The 16,494-nt window shown below is 37.3% G+C and overlaps 1 protein-coding gene across 8 annotated transcripts in view; it reads left to right on the top strand.

Moving 5' to 3' along the window:
- POLK (DNA polymerase kappa) overlaps positions 1-16,494 on the top strand; it is an 88,558-nt gene that overhangs the window by 28,398 nt on the left and 43,666 nt on the right. For 4 of the 8 annotated variants that reach the window (XM_078004881.1, XM_078004885.1, XM_001105220.5 and 1 more), the window contains 2 exons: positions 1,386-1,533; positions 13,026-13,145. In XM_078004881.1, the coding sequence (XP_077861007.1) occupies positions 1,399-1,533; positions 13,026-13,145 (255 nt within the window). In that variant the 5' untranslated portion in view covers positions 1,386-1,398. Of the gene's footprint in view, positions 1-34; positions 550-1,385; positions 1,534-13,025; positions 13,146-16,494 lie in introns of those variants that run through there. The other 4 variants (XM_078004884.1, XM_078004886.1, XM_015140285.3 and 1 more) reach the window with 2 other exon arrangements.

Here is a 16,494-nt window from a genome sequence, read left to right on the forward strand (position 1 = left end):
TTTTCTTAACCTTAGAGGTGACTTAACTTTCTAGGTTTTTTTTTTTTTTTTCTGTATTTTTTCATTGCCTTAAGAAGGAGATCTGCATATAGTAGATAATAAATGCAGTTGAACTTAACATGTGTAGTAGAGGAAGTATTATTTTGTATTTCTATACCATGTTTTAATCTGGGTAGAAACATAAGTTCTGTACTCATGCCTGGGTTCCAACACATGTGTTGCCACTTGTTAGCAAATTTCTCAATAGACATGTTCTAAGACTCAGGTTTGTTATCTTTTTGTATGGAGAATAGTACCTATCTTTCAGGGCTGTTATGACCCTCGCATATAGTGCCCTAAGCATAGTAGCTAGAATGGAGCATGCAGAAAATGCTAATTCCTTTCTTCTCTCCAAGAATATCATAATCTTGTGATAATACAGATGACCCTTGAACACCACGGGAGCTAGGGACCCTGCCCACGCACAATCAAAAATTCACATATAATTTTCGACTCCTGAAGAACGTAACTACTAATTGTCTATTGTTAACTGGAAGCCTTACTAATAAGGTATGCAGTTGATTAATATGTATTTTGTATGTTATATTTGTTCTGTACTCTATTTTTACAATAAAGAAAGCCGGAGAAAGGAAAATGTTATCAAGAAAATCATAAATGAGACAGAATATATTTATTATTCATTAAGTGGAAGTAGATCATAAAGATCTTCATCCTCATTGTCTTCATGTTGAATAAACTAAGGAAGAGAAAGCAATGGAGTTGGTCTTTCTGTCTTAAGGGTGGCAGAGGCGGAAGAAATTCAAATATAAGTGGATGCTCTCAGTTCAAACCCGTGTTGTCTAAGAGTCAACTGTAATTTTTAAAGTCTGAGTAATAATTTTTAGTAGCTAAAAATTCTTAACTGTCATTTAAAAATTTTGTTTTGCTGATTTCTATACCATTTAACGTTTTAAAAACTTTTTTATTGATGCATAATGGATGTATGTGGTGCTCCTGTCCCCCTACCCCCCACATGTTTTTTGGAGTTTTTCTCTGTTTTTTTGTTTGTTTTTTGGAGACAGAGTCTCGCTCTGTCGCCCAGGCTGGAGTGCAGTAGTGCAGTAGTGCAGTCTCGGCTCACTGCAACCTCTGCCTCCTGGATTCAAGCAATTCTTCTGCCTCAGCCTCCCTAGTAGCTGGGAGTACAGGCGCACACTGTCACACCTGGCTAATTTTGTTTGTATTTTAGTAGAGACAGGGTTCCACCATGTTACCCAGGCTGGTCTCGAACTCCTGAGCTCAGTCTGCCCGCCTCGGCCTCCCAAAGTGGTCGGATTACAGGCATGAGCCACCACATCTGGCCACAGATGGTTTTAAAAGCAGTGTTTATCTTTATACTTTTTCAGATAAGTTTATACCATGGATAGCATAAAGGAGAAATGTGACAGTTACAAAGATGATCTTCTGCTTAGGATGGGACTTAATGATAATAAAGCAGGAATGGAAGGATTAGATAAAGAGAAAATTAACAAAATTATAATGGAAGCCACAAAGGTATGTTTCCTGTTTCTTTTGATATGTGTAATTTAATGACCTTTTAACTTTCTGTTTCAAAGAAAATCATTTGAATGTCATTTTTATTTAATATTTCAATATATATTATTTTTAAACTACAAAAGAGTATGGAATAATCTCCCTTCTATTCTGTTGCTCCTACCATCCAGGTTTCTATTTCACATGCATATAATAGGCATATAAAGCCAAAATAATGTACATGTTCCTCTTCACCTTTCTTTTGTTTAACCCCAATGGGAGAAATTGTTTTGGTATTTGGATTTTTTTTTTTCAGTTAATATAACTTGGAGCTCTTTCTGTATAGGTAATTAAAGATCTTCATTCTTTGTATGCCTGTGTGTGTGGATATAATGTAATTTATTGAACCAGCCAAAAAGTTTATAGATAAATATATGTTATTTGTAGTCTTTTATTTTTACAAACATTACTAGTAAAGTAGGGAATAACTTTGTATTTTATAACTTTCTATATGTGCAAGTATAACTGTAGAAGAGATTCCTACAAGTGGAATTGTTTCACCAACTACACATAGCACAAAAGAATATATGCATGTGTGATTTTTATGAATTGCCAAATTACCCTCCATGGTGTTTCTGTCAATTCACACTTCCACCACAAATATGTGTGTATTACCGTACTGAAACTGTGCTAACACAGTGTATTACTAAACTTTTGTATTTGTCAATCTGAGGTAATACAGTATAGCATTAATTTGTATTCCTTTTATGAAAAATTAGTTGCATATCTTTTCTTTTTTTTTGAGACAGGGTCTCACTCTGTCACTCAGGCTGGAGTCCAGTAGCACAATAATAACTCATTATAGCCTCACCCTCCTGGACTCAAGTGGTCCTCTCACCTCAGCCTTTGAAGACCTAGGACAATAGGCACATGCCACTAAGTCTGGCTAACTTTTTATTTTTTGTTGAGATGAGGTCTCACTATGTTGCCCAGGCTAGTCTTGAACTCCTGGCCTCAAGCAATCCCTCTGTTCCCAAAGTGCTGGGATTATAGGCATGAGCTACCATGCCTGGCGCTCTTTTGATATTTTAAAAATTACTTGTATTTCATTTTTTATGAACTCTGATTATGTATTCTATATACATATGCACATTCAATAATTAGTTATCTTTTGACTTTGCTTATGGTAGTTTCTCCTGTTCAGAAATTTTTTGTTTGCTCCATTTTATGTAGTTGAATGTCAACTACATATGGCTTTAAGGTCATAAAAGAATTCTTTAATTTTTTTACCACTTTTTTGTTTCATTTATATATCATATGAATATATATGTATTAATGTGTTATGTGTATTATCAATGTATATCAATATTAATGTACATTAATAATATATACATAATATATAATGTGTACTAGTATGTTGTATTATATATGTTATGTACATTAATAAACACAATACATGTATTAATATACATGTAGAAAGATGTAAACTTTAAGAGAATATCCTTATTCTTAGGAAACGCATGGTGATGTCCACAGCAACTTACTTTAACATGGTTTAGCCAAAAGGAGGGGAAAGGGGTGTGTGTGTATGTATGTGTGCGTGTGTGTGTATACACTCATGCACACATACATACATGGAAGTTGGGGAAGAAATCAAATGTAGCAGGATATTAATTGATGAATCTAGGTCAGGGTATATAGGTGTTCATTGTACTATTTTTTCACCTTTTGCAGTTTTGAAAATTCCAAGATAAAAAGTTAAGGAATTACCATTAATTTTGTTAGCTATGAAAATGTTACTGTGATGAAGTGGGAAAATGGCCTTATTTTTAAATGCATACTGAAATCCTCTGTGGAATGGCTAAGTATCTTGATATTTATAATTTAAAATGTTTCACTTGTAATGAAGCATATACAGTAAAATGTTAACAGCTGTTAAATCTGAGTGATAGTTTTATACGTGTTTATTGTATTCATGTTTTTTCTGCGTTTGAGACTTTTTTGATATTTTCATCATAAAAATGTTCAAAAAGAAGAAAAAGAATAAAACCTATGAATCTAGTTTTTAGGTTAAGAAATAGAATATGTAGGTTACCCTAGATGTCCCTATCTGATCCTCCCTCTCTATTCTCTGCATCCCAGTACAATTTATTAAATAGTCCATCCTTTTCCTACTGACCTGCTGTGCTTTCTCTTCTGTTCCACTGGATCATTTGCCTATGTTTGCATGTATACAGCATGTTTTTTATTATCATGCTTTATAATAAGCCTTGATATCTGCTAGCACAATTTCTTTTTTTTACACTTTGTTCTTTTTCAAGAATATCTTGAGTATTCTTGAAGCTTTGCTTTCATATAAATTTTATGTGATATATATCAAAAATATATAGGTACATATATAATTGGCACATATCACATGATTGCTATATAAAAATACATAGAATAATATATATTCCTGTAGCATATGAGGTGAGTTTATCATAAATGGTATCTTGATTAAATTGGAATTTTCTAATTGTTACTATTCCATAGCAATACAATTTACTTTTTTAAACCTCTTATCAGAAAATTTAAAATATATAGAAAATTACAGAGAAAGTAAAGTAAATCCCCATATAATCATCACCCAGCATCAACAATTACCAACATTTTTGCAAATATAGTTTTATCTATCTTACCCTTCCCCTGCTGATTTTTGGAGGGAGGAGTGGAGTATTTTAAAACAAATTCCAATAAATTTGATGCATTTCTAGAAGTTTACAATTTTCAAAATGGACTCAAGAAGATACAGAGAATCTAAATAGATCTATATAATAAGGAAATAAATTAGTAATTAAAAATCTCCCCATCAAAGAAAAAAGACCAGGCCATTTGCCTTCTCTGGTGAATTTTATCAAATATTTAAAGACGAAATGATACCAATATTCCATAAGCTTTTCTAGACAATAGAGAAGGATGGAACACTTCCCAACTCCTATGAGGCCAGTATCACCCTGATACCAAAGCCAAACACAAGGTTATACATCATTATGAATGCGAAAGTCCTCAACAAAATATTAGAGGATTGATTTAAACAATATATCAAAAAGATTATGCACCATAACCAAATGGCATTTATCTTAGGAAAGCAAGGTTGGTTTAAGATCTAAAAATCGGCCAAGCTCATGCCTATGACCCCAGCACTTTGGGAGGCTGAGGTGGGTGGATCACCTGAGGTCAGGAGTTCAAGACCAGCGTGACCAATATGGTGAAACCACATCTCTACTAAAAATAAAAAAATGAGCCAGGCATGGTGGCATATGCCTGTAGTCCCAGCTACTCGGGAGGCTGAGACAGGAGAATTGCTTGAATCCGGGAGGTGGAGGTTGCAGTGAGCCAAGATCATGCCACTGTACTCCAGCCTGGGCAACAGAGCAAGACTCCTTCTCGGAAAAAGGAAAGAAAAAAAAAGAGACCTGAAAATCAATTAATGTAATACATCATATTAAAATAAAGGGCACAAAACCACACAATCATATTAGTAGACTCAGAAAAAGCATATTTGATAAAATCCCACCACTATTCATGCTAAAAGCTCTTAACAAACTTGAAATAGAAGGGTACTTCCTCAATCTAGTAAAGGACATCTATTTAAAAAAAAACCTACAGTAAACATCATACTTTATGGTGGAAGATTGAACACTTTCTCCCTAAAATTAGGAACAAGGCAAGAATGTCCCCTCTCACCTTTTCAACTCAACATAGTCCTAACAGTTCTAACCAGTGCAGTGAGACAATAAAAATAAAGAAAAAGGCCAGGTGCAGTGACTCACACCTGTAATCCCAGCACTTTGTTAGTCCGAGATAGGAGGATCACTTGAGCCCAGGAGTTTGAGACCAGCCTGGGCAACATAGTGAGACCCTGTCTTTAAAAACAAAACAAGGGGGCGGAGCAAGATGGCCGAATAGGAACGGCTCCAGTCTCCAGCTCCCAGCGCGAGCGACACAGAAGACAGGTGATTTCGGCATTTTCAGCCGAGGTACTGGGTTCATCTCACTAGGGATTGCCGGCCACCGGTGTAGGTCAGCTGCTGCAGCCCGACCAGCGAGAGCTGAAGCAGGGCGAGGCATCGCCTCACCTGGGAAGCGCAAGGGGGGAAAGATATCCCTTTTCCTAGCCAGGGGAACTGAGACACACAACACCTGGAAAATCGGGTAACTCCCACCCCAATACTGTGCTTTACCAAGGGTCTTAGCAAACGGGCACACCAGGAGACTATATCCCACACTTGGCCGGGAGGGTCCCATGCCCAGGGAGCCTCCCTCATTGCTAGCACAGCAGTCTGCGATCTAACGGCAAGGCAGCAGTGAGGCTGGGGGAGGGGCGCCAGCCATTGCTGAGGCTTAAGTGGGTAAACAAAGCTGCTGGGACGCTCGAACTGGGTGGAGCTCACAGCAGCTCAAGGAGGCCTGTCAGTCTCTGTGGACTCCACCTCTGGGGACAGGGCACAGCTAAACAACAACAACAACAACAACAACAACAAAAGTAGCAGAAACCTCTGCAGACGCAAACGACTCTGTCTGACAGCTTGGAAGTGAGCAGTGGATCTCCCAACACGGAGGCTGAGATCTGAGAACGGACAGACTGCCTGCTCAAGTGGGCCCCTGACCCCTGAGTAGCCTAACTGGGAGACATCCACCACTAGGAGCAGACTGACACCCCACACCTCACACGGTGGAGTACACCCCTGAGAGGAAGCTTCCAAAGCAAGAATCAGACAGGTACACTCGCTGTTCAGCAATATTCTATCTTCTGCAGACTCTGCTGCTGATACCCGGGCAAACAGGGTCTGGAGTGGACCTCAAACAATCTCCAACAGACCTACAGCTGAGGGTCCTGACTGTTAGAAGGAAAACTAACAAACAGGAAGGACACCCACACCAAAACCCCATCAGTACGTCACCATCATCAAAGACCAGAAGCAGATAAAACCACAAAGATGGGGAAAAAGCAGGGCAGAAAAGCTGGAAATTCAAAAAATAAGAGCACATCTCTCCCTGGAAAGGAACGCAGCTCATCGCCAGCAATGGATCAAAGCTGGACGGAGAATGACTTTGACGAGATGAGAGAAGAAGGCTTCAGTCCATCAAACTTCTCAGAGCTAAAGGAGGAATTATGTACCCAGCACAAAGAAACTAAAAACCTTGAAAAAAGAGTGGAAGACTTGATAACTAGAATAATCAATGCAGACAAGACCATAAATGAACTGACAGAGATGAAAACCATGACACAAGAATTACGTGACAAATGCACAAGCTTCAGTAACCGACTCAATCAACTAGAAGAAAGAGTATCAGTGATTGAGGATCAAATGGATGAAATGAAGCGAGAAGAGAAATCTAAAGAAAAAAGAAGAAAAAGAAATGAACAAAGCCTGCAAGAAGTATGGGATTATGTAAAAAGACCAAATCTACGTCTGATTGGGGTGCCTGAAAGTGAGGGGGAAAATGGAACCAAGTTGGAAAACACTCTTCAGGATATCATCCAGGAGAACTTCCCCAACCTAGTAGGGCAGGCCAACATTCAAATTCAGGAAATACAGAGAACACCACAAAGATACTCCTTGAGAAGAGCAACTGCAAGACACATAGTTGTCAGATTCACCAAAGTTGAAATGAAGGAAAAACTGTTAAGGGCAGCCAGAGAGAAAGGTCGGGTTACCCACAAAGGGAAGCCCATCAGACTAACAGCAGATATCTCAGCAGAAACTCTCCAAGCCAGAAGAGAGTGGGGGCCAATATTCAACATTCTTAAAGAAAAGAATTTTCAACCCAGAATTTCATATCCAGCCAAACTCAGTTTCATAAGTGAAGGAGAAATAAAATCCTTTACAGATAAGCAAATGCTTAGAGATTTTGTCACCACTAGGCCTGCCTTACAAGAGACCCTGAAGGAAGCACTAAACATGGACAGGAACAACAGGTACCAGCCATTGCAAAAACATGCCAAAATGTAAAGACCATCAAGGCTAGGAAGAAACTGCATCAACTAACGAGCAAAATAACCAGTTAATATCATAATGACAGGATCAAGTTCACACATAACAATATTAACTTTAAATGTAAATGGACTAAATGCTCCAATTAAAAGACACAGACTGGGAAACTGGATAAAGAGTCAAGACCCATCAGTTTGCTGTATTCAGGAGACCCATCTCACATGCAGAGACATACATAGGCTCAAAATAAAGGGATGGAAGAAGATCTACCAAGCAAATGGAGAACAAAAAAAAGCAGGGGTTGCAATACTAGTCTCTGATAAAACAGACTTTAAACCATCAAAGATCAAAAGAGACAAAGAAGGCCATTACATAATGGTAAAGGGATCAATTCAACAGGAAGAGCTAACTATCCTAAATATATATGCGCCCAATACAGGAGCACTCAGATTCATAAAACAAGTCCTTGGAGACTTACAAAGAGACTTAGACTCCCATACAATAATAATGGGAGACTTCAACACCCCACTGTCAACATTAGACAGATCAACAAGACAGAAAATTAACAAGGATATCCAGGAACTGAACTCATCTCTGCACCAAGCGGACCTAATAGACATCTACAGAACTCTCCCCCCCAAATCAACAGAATATACATTCTTCTCAGCACCACTTCACACTCATTCCAAAATAGACCACATAATTGGAAGTAAAGCACTCCTCAGCAAATATACAAGAATGGAAATTATAACAAACTGTCTCTCAGACCACAGTGCAATCAAACTAGAACTCAGGATTTAGAAACTCAATCAAAACTGCTCAACTACATGGAAACTGAATAACCTGCTCCTGAATGACTACTGGGTACATAACGAAATGAAGGCAGAAATAAAGATATTCTTTGAAACCAATAAGAACAAAGATACAACATACCAGAATCTCTGGGACACATTTAAAGCAGTGTGTAGCGGGAAATTTATAGCACTAAATGCCCACAAGAGAAAGCTGGAAAGATCTAAAATTGACACTCTAACATCACAATTAAAAGAACTAGAGAAGCAAGAGCAAACACATTCAAAAGCTAGCAGAAGGCAAGAAATAACTAAGATCAGAGCAGAACTGAAGGAGATAGAGACACAAAAAACCCTTCAAAAAATCAATGAGTCCAGGAGTTGGTTTTTTGAAAAGATCAACAAAATTGATAGACCGCTAGCAAGACTAATAAAGAAGAAAAGAGAGAAGAATCAAATAGATGCAATAAAAAATGATAAACGGGATATCACCACTGACCCCAGAGAAATACAAACTACCATCAGAGAATACTATAAACACCTCTACACAAATAAACTAGAAAACCTAGAAGAAATGGATAATTTCCTGGACACTTACACTCTCCCAAGACTAAACCAGGAAGAAGCTGAATCCCTGAATAGACCAATAGCAGGCTCTGAAATTGAGGCAATAATTAATAGCCTACCAACCAAAAAAAGTCCAGGACCAGATAGATTCACAGCTGAATTCTACCAGAGGTACAAGGAGGAGCTGGTACCATTCCTTCTGAAACTATTCCAATCAATAGAAAAAGAGAGAATCCTCCCTAACTCACTTTATGAGGCCAACATCATCCTGATACCAAAGCCTGGCAGAGACACAACAAAAAAAGAGAATTTTAGACCAATATCCCTGATGAACATCGATGCAAAAATCCTCAATAAAATATTGGCAAACCGGATCCAACAGCACATCAAAAAGCTTATCCACCATGATCAAGTGGGCTTCATCCCTGGGATGCAAGGCTGGTTCAACATATGCAAATCAATAAATGTAATCCAGCATATAAACAGAACCAAAGACAAAAACCACATGATTATCTCAATAGATGCAGAAAAGGCCTTTGACAAAATTCAACAGCCCTTCATGCTAAAAACTATCAATAAATTCGGTATTGATGGAACGTATCTCAAAATAATAAGAGCTGTTTATGACAAACCCACAGGCAATATCATACTGAATGGGCAAAAACTGGAAAAATTCCCTTTGAAAACTGGCACAAGACAGGGATGCCCTCTCTCACCACTCCTATTCAACATAGTGTTGGAAGTTCTGGCTAGGGCAATCAGGCAAGAGAAAGAAATCAAGGGTATTCAGTTAGGAAAAGAAGAAGTCAAATTGTCCCTGTTTGCAGATGACATGATTGTATATTTAGAAAACCGCATTGTCTCAGCCCAAAATCTCCTTAAGCTGATAAGAAACTTCAGCAAAGTCTCAGGATATAAAATTAATGTGCAAAAATCACAAGCATTCTTATACACCAGTAACAGACAGAGAGCCAAATCATGAATGAACTTCCATTCACAATTGCTTCAAAGAGAATAAAATACCTAGGAATCCAACTTACAAGGGATGTAAAGGACCTCTTCAAGGAGAACTACAAACCACTGCTCAGTGAAATAAAAGAGGACACAAACAAATGGAAGAACATACCATGCTCATGGATAGGAAGAATCAATATCGTGAAAATGGCCATACTGCCCAAGGTAATTTATAGATTCAATGCCATCCCCATCAAGCTACCAATGAAATTCTTCACAGAATTGGAAAAAACTACTTTAAACTTAATATGGAATGAAAAAAGAGCCCACATTGCCAAAACAATCCTAAGTCAAAAGAAAAAAGCTGGAGGCATCACACTACCTGACTTCAAACTATACTACAAGGCTACAGTAACCAAAACAGCATGGTACTGGTACCAAAACAGAGATATCGACCAATGGAACAGAACAGAGTCCTCAGAAATAATACCATACATCTACAGCCATCTGATCTTTGACAAACCTGAGAAAAACAAGAAATGGGGAAAGGATTCCCTATTTAATAAATGGTGCTGGGAAAATTGGCTAGCCATAAGTAGAAAGCTGAAACTGGATCCTTTCCTTACTCCTTATACGAAAATTAATTCAAGATGGATTAGAGACTTAAATGTTAGACCTAATACCATAAAAACCCTGGAAGAAAACCTAGGTAATACCATTCAGGACATAGGCATGGGCAAGGACTTCATGTCTAAAACAGCAAAAGCAACGGCAACAAAAGCCAAAATTGACAAATGGGATCTCATTAAACTAAAGAGCTTCTGCACAGCAAAAGAAACTACCATCAGAGTGAACAGGCAACCTACAGAATGGGAGAAAATTTTTGCAATCTACTCATCTGACAAAGGGCTAATATCCAGAACCTACAAAGAACTCAAGCAAATTTACAAGAAAAACAACAACCCCATCAAAAAGTGGGCAAAGGATATGAACAGACATTTCTCAAAAGAAAACATTCATACAGCCAACAGACAGATGAAAAAATGCTCATCATCACTCGCCATCAGAGAAATGCAAATCAAAACCACAATGTGATACCATCTCACAGCAGTTAGAATGGCAATCATTAAAAAGTCAGGAAACAACAAGTGCTGGAGAGGATGTAGAGAAATAGGAACACTTTTACACTGATGTTGGGATTGCAAACTAGTTCAACCATTATGGAAAACAGTATGGCGATTCCTCAAGGATCTAGAACTAGAAGTACCATATGACCCAGCCATCCCATTACCGAGTATATACCCAAAGGATTATAAATCATGCTGCTATAAAGACACATGCACGCATATGTTTATTGTGGCACTATTCACAATAGCAAAGTCTTGGAATCAACCCAAATGTCCATCAGTGACAGACTGGATTAAGAAAATGCGGCACATATACACCATGGAATACTATGCAGCCATAAAAAAGGATGAGTTTGTGTCCTTTGTAGGGACATGGATGCAGCTGGAAACCATCATTCTCAGCAAACTATCGCAAGATCAGAAAACCAAACACCACATGTTCTCACTCATAGGTGGGAACTGAACAATGAGATCACCTGGACTCAGGAAGGGGAACATCAGACACAGGGGCCTATCATGGGGAGGGGGGAGAGGGGAGGGAATTCATTGGGAGTTATACCTGATGTAAATGACAAGTTGATGGGTGCTGACGAGTTGATGGGTGCAGCACGCCAACATGGCACAAGTATACATATGTAACAAACCTGCACGTTATGCACATGTACCCTAGAACTTAAAGTATAATAATAATAATAATAATAATAAACCCCTTATACCATACACAAAATTAACTCAAAATAGACTTAAAAAGCCAAAACAATACAACTTTTAGGAGAAAATTTGAGAAAGCCTCTGAGACCTTCAGTTAGGCAGAAATTTAGATGTGATACTAAAAGCACAGTCAATAAAAGAAAGTTGATGAATTGGTCCTCATCAAAATTTAAAATGTTTACGCTTCAAAAGACAGCAATAAAAATAAAAAGGTCAGGTGTGGTGGCTCACGCCTGTAATCCTAACACTTTGGAAGGCTGAGGTGGGAGGATCAGGAGTTTGAGACCATCCTGGGCAACATAATGAGACCTCCCATCTCTTAAAAAAAAAAAAAAGAAAGAAAAAGATCAGTGTGCCTTGGGTAAAATATTTGTAAAACACATATGTGATAAAAGACTTATATCCAGAATATACAGAAAATGTCTACAACTCAATAAGACAAGCAACCGAATCAAAAAATGGTCAAAAGATGTGAATAAACATTTAAGTAAAGAAGATATACAAATGGCTCTAGGCACATGAAAAGATGCTCAGTATCATTAGTCATCAGGCAAATACAAATTTAAAAACCACAAAGAGATGCCATTTATACTAGTATTGCTTAGAATAGCTATAATAAGTAAGACACAGTAACAAATGTTGGCAAGGATGTGGAGAAATTGGAACCTTCCTGCATTGCTGATGGGATTATAAAATGGTTCAACCACTTTGGAAAACGGACTGGCATTTCCTCAAAAGGTTGAGTATAGAGGTACCATATGACACAGAAACCCCACTCCTAGGTACATACCTGAGAGAAATGACAACGGATGTCCACATGAAAACTTGTCCACAAATGTTTACGATAGCATTTTTCACTGTAGCCAAAAAGTGAAAATAAGCTAAATGTCTATCAACCAGATAAATGGATGGACACTATGTTCAGTGATGAAATGATGGGCAGTTTTTAAAATTATTTTCTACATTTTCTTTAATGACTTAACATTAAATATTTGAAAATACTTTGTAAGGAGTATTTTTTAATGCAAGAGATAACTGATGACCCAACTCATTAAGGCCTTTTATATGCCCTGTGGATCCTACCTAGGACATACTGTTCTTTTCTGAATGCAAATCTGAATTCATCTCAGAGAGCTTGTACTATGCTAAGTACTGCCTCACAACAATCCTGTAATTTAATTAACTACTAATAAATTCATCTTACAAATAAACTGAGATGTAGAAAGATTAAATAATTTTAGGGTCACCAATCTAGTAAGTAGTAGAGCTAAGTTTTAAATTTAATCTTCTGTTTCCCGAGTATGTGCTTTTAGCCACCAGGTTATACTACAGTGATGCTTTCTTTCAGATATTTTTCTTATGCTTTGTTTTGTTTTCCTCCATAGGGCTCCAGATTTTATGGAAATGAACTCAAGAAAGAAAAGCAGGTCAACCAACGAATTGAAAATATGATGCAACAAAAAGCTCAAATCACCAGCCAACAGCTAAGAAAAGCACAATTACAGGTATTAGTTAAATTGTTAAATAAAGTGGAAGCTGGTAGAATAGTAATTGACAGTTAAAATGTATTATCAAGTCATAACTGAAAACAAGATGAAATGTAAATGTTCAGTATATTGTAAAGCATACATATTCAGCAAATGAAAATACTTTTCTGAGTGTTGCTCTGCTCATTTACATAAAGACTCCACACCTAGACATTGTCACCTCTATTATACAGATGAGTAAATGAAGTCTTAATTAGGTTGAGTAACTTGCCCAGCTTGATAGGACAAGTAGTTGGCAAAACGAGGATTTAATCCAAAGCCTGTGTTCTTTTTATTGTATACATACTTCGCAGCTAGAAAAAGGCCACAGGATAAATGTGGCATGTTTCTGCAATACTGATGTTGCAAAATATATTTGAGAAATATGTTAACTAATTAAATTGGAAAGTAACTTAAAACATAACCATGTTATAGTAAAATAAAAAGTCACACTATAGAATGCCAAATGTACATGAACTTTTAAGATAAAACACAAGACTTCTAAAATCTTGGAAGGTTTTTGCCTTCTCCAGGATCTCGGGAAGTAAATACTCAGTTTCCTCTTCTATTAAAAGTTATTTCAGGAGAAAAGTTTGGGAATATCCAAGTTGCAGGGCACTGTGTGGTAGACTGACAACTCAAAGCAGTCAAATTTCTGATAGTAAAACAAGTCATGGCAAGAGGCGTTTACCCTTTATCAAAATCTGATCCAATGTTAACAAAGCTCTAGTCTATAAGGTAACAGTAAAATTAGATTAATCTAATATGTTACAAAATCCTTCTCTTGTGACAGAGTTCAAAGATCATAAATTTTATGCTTTCTTTACCAAACTATATAATGTGTCATTTTTTGATACATATGCCTTCTCAGAGCACAAGATAATTTTTACATGGTCTTCTATTATGATGAAAGATGATCTATTTGTCATATCATCATTTTTAATGCTTCACAGCATTCCACTGTATGGAGGTACCATAATTTATTTACCATATCCCACCTTGATTTCAGGTTTTTGTTTCATACACAACCCTGTGATTATCCTTCTTACCTTTGTACTCTAGTGCTGTTATTTTGATCAAAGATGGTATCATTTTACATTTTCAGCATGAGAGTATTGATTTTCTCACATAATTGTAAGCCATTAATATTTCCTTATTGTGAGAATTTCCTCTTTTATTCTATTTGTGAGGATATATGCTAAGTTGCTAGCACAAGAAACCAAAAATGTAATATTTTAAATAAGAGCTGCTTTCTTTCTCACATAAGTGAGTAGTTCTAGCTGGTGAGTGACTCTGATTATCATTTAGAGACCCAGGTTCTTTAAATCATGTTGTTCCATCATCCCCTGGTGTTATCCTTACCTGAATTAGCAAAACTGAATTATTTTCCATCCATATTCCATCTCCTGGTTAAGGAAGAAAGAAAGGGAAATAATTGAAGGCAAGTACAGTAATTTGCTATTAAACAAGTGCAAAAGAAGTTGCACACATTACTTCAGCTGACATTATTTGGCAAGAATTTAAGTTACATGGCCACACCTAACTGCAAGAGAAGCTATAACTTTAGCTGGGTGCCCAGCTGAAAATTCATTACTATGGAAGGAAGGAAGAATGGATTTTGGGATTCAAGTAGCAGCCTGAAGCAATGTTTTTTGCCCACATTTTTAGGGGAGTTTATATCTATCTTGATTTATAGGGTCTTAATATATTAGAGATTTTTTCTTGCCATTTGTTTTGAATATTTTTCCAATATATTATCTTTTAATTTTGCAGTTTTTCCCATATAATTTTTAATATTTATGTAATCAAAGCCAGTGACTTTAAAAAAAATTGTATATATATATGTATATATCTTCCTTTCACTTCAAAATTTATTTTTTTTAACTTTTAAGTTTGGGGTACATGTGCAGGTTTGTTATATAAGTAAACTGGTGTCATGGGGGTTTGTTGTACAGATTATTTTGTCACCCAGGCATTAAGCCTAGTACTACCCATTAGTTATTCTTCCTGATCCTCTCCCTCCTCCCATGGTCCACCCTCCAGTAGGCCCCAGTGTATGTTGTTCCCCTCTATGTGTCCATGTGGTTTCATGATTTAGCTCCCACTTACAAGTGAGAACATGCCGTATGTGGTTTCTGTTCCTTTGTTAGTTACTAGGGATAATGGCCTCCAGCTCCATCCATGTCCTTGCAAAAGACATGATCTCATTCTTTTTTATTGCCGCACGGTATTCCATGGTGTATATGTATAAAATTTTCTTTATCCAGTCTATCATTGATGAGCATTTAGATTGATTCCGTGTCTTTGCTGTTGTGAATTGTGCTGCAGTGAACAAACACAAGCATGTATAAAAAGACCATATTTTTCAAAGCGGTTTTAGGTTCACAGCAAAATTGAACAAAAGGTACAAAGATATTCCATATACTCCTTTCTCCCCACAGGCATAACCTCCCCCACTATCATCATCCCCCACCAGAGGGGTACATTTGTTACAGTTGATGAACCTACGTTGACACCACCTTATCACCCAAAGTTGATAGTTTACATTAGGGTTCAATATTGGTGGTGTACATTCTGTGGGTTTCGACAAATGTACAGTGAGGTGCATCCGCCATTATAGTATCATAAAGAGTAGTTTCACTGCCCTAAAAAAATACTCGGTGCTCCATCTATTCATCCCTCCCTCCCCCAGTAACCCCTGGCAATCACTGACCTTTTTACTATCTCCATAGTTTTCCCTTTTCTAAATGTCATATATTAGAATCATACAGGATGTAGCCTTTTCAGACTGACTGTTTTTACTTATGCAGTGTAAATGCATACATTTACATTTCCTTCATGTCTTTTCATGGCTTAATAGTTCATTTATTTTATGTACTGAATGTTATTCAATTGTCTGGATGTACCACAGACAATTTTTTTTTTTTTTTTTTGAGATGGAGTCTCTCTCACTTCGTTGCCCAGGCTGGAGTGCAGTGGTGCAATTTTGGCTCACTGCAACCTCCTCCTCCCAGGTTCAAGCTTTTCTCCTCCCTTGGCCTCCCGAGTAGCTGGGATAACCAGTGCCCACCTCCATGCCTAGCTAATTTTTGCATTTTTTAGTAGAGACAGGGTTTCACCATGTTGGCCAATCTGGTCTCCAACTCCTGGCCTCATGTAATCCGCCCGCCTCAGCCTTCCAAAGTTCTGGGATTACAGGTATGAGCCATACCATAGACAATTGAATAATATTCAGCACATAAAATAAATGAGCTATCAAGCTATTTGTCCATTTACCTACTGAAGGTTACTTTGGTTGCTTCTAAGTTTTGGGAATTATGAATAAAGC

Source organism: Macaca mulatta, chromosome 6 (assembly GCF_049350105.2).
Source record: "Macaca mulatta isolate MMU2019108-1 chromosome 6, T2T-MMU8v2.0, whole genome shotgun sequence".
In the NCBI taxonomy this organism is placed as follows: domain Eukaryota; kingdom Metazoa; phylum Chordata; class Mammalia; order Primates; family Cercopithecidae; genus Macaca; species Macaca mulatta.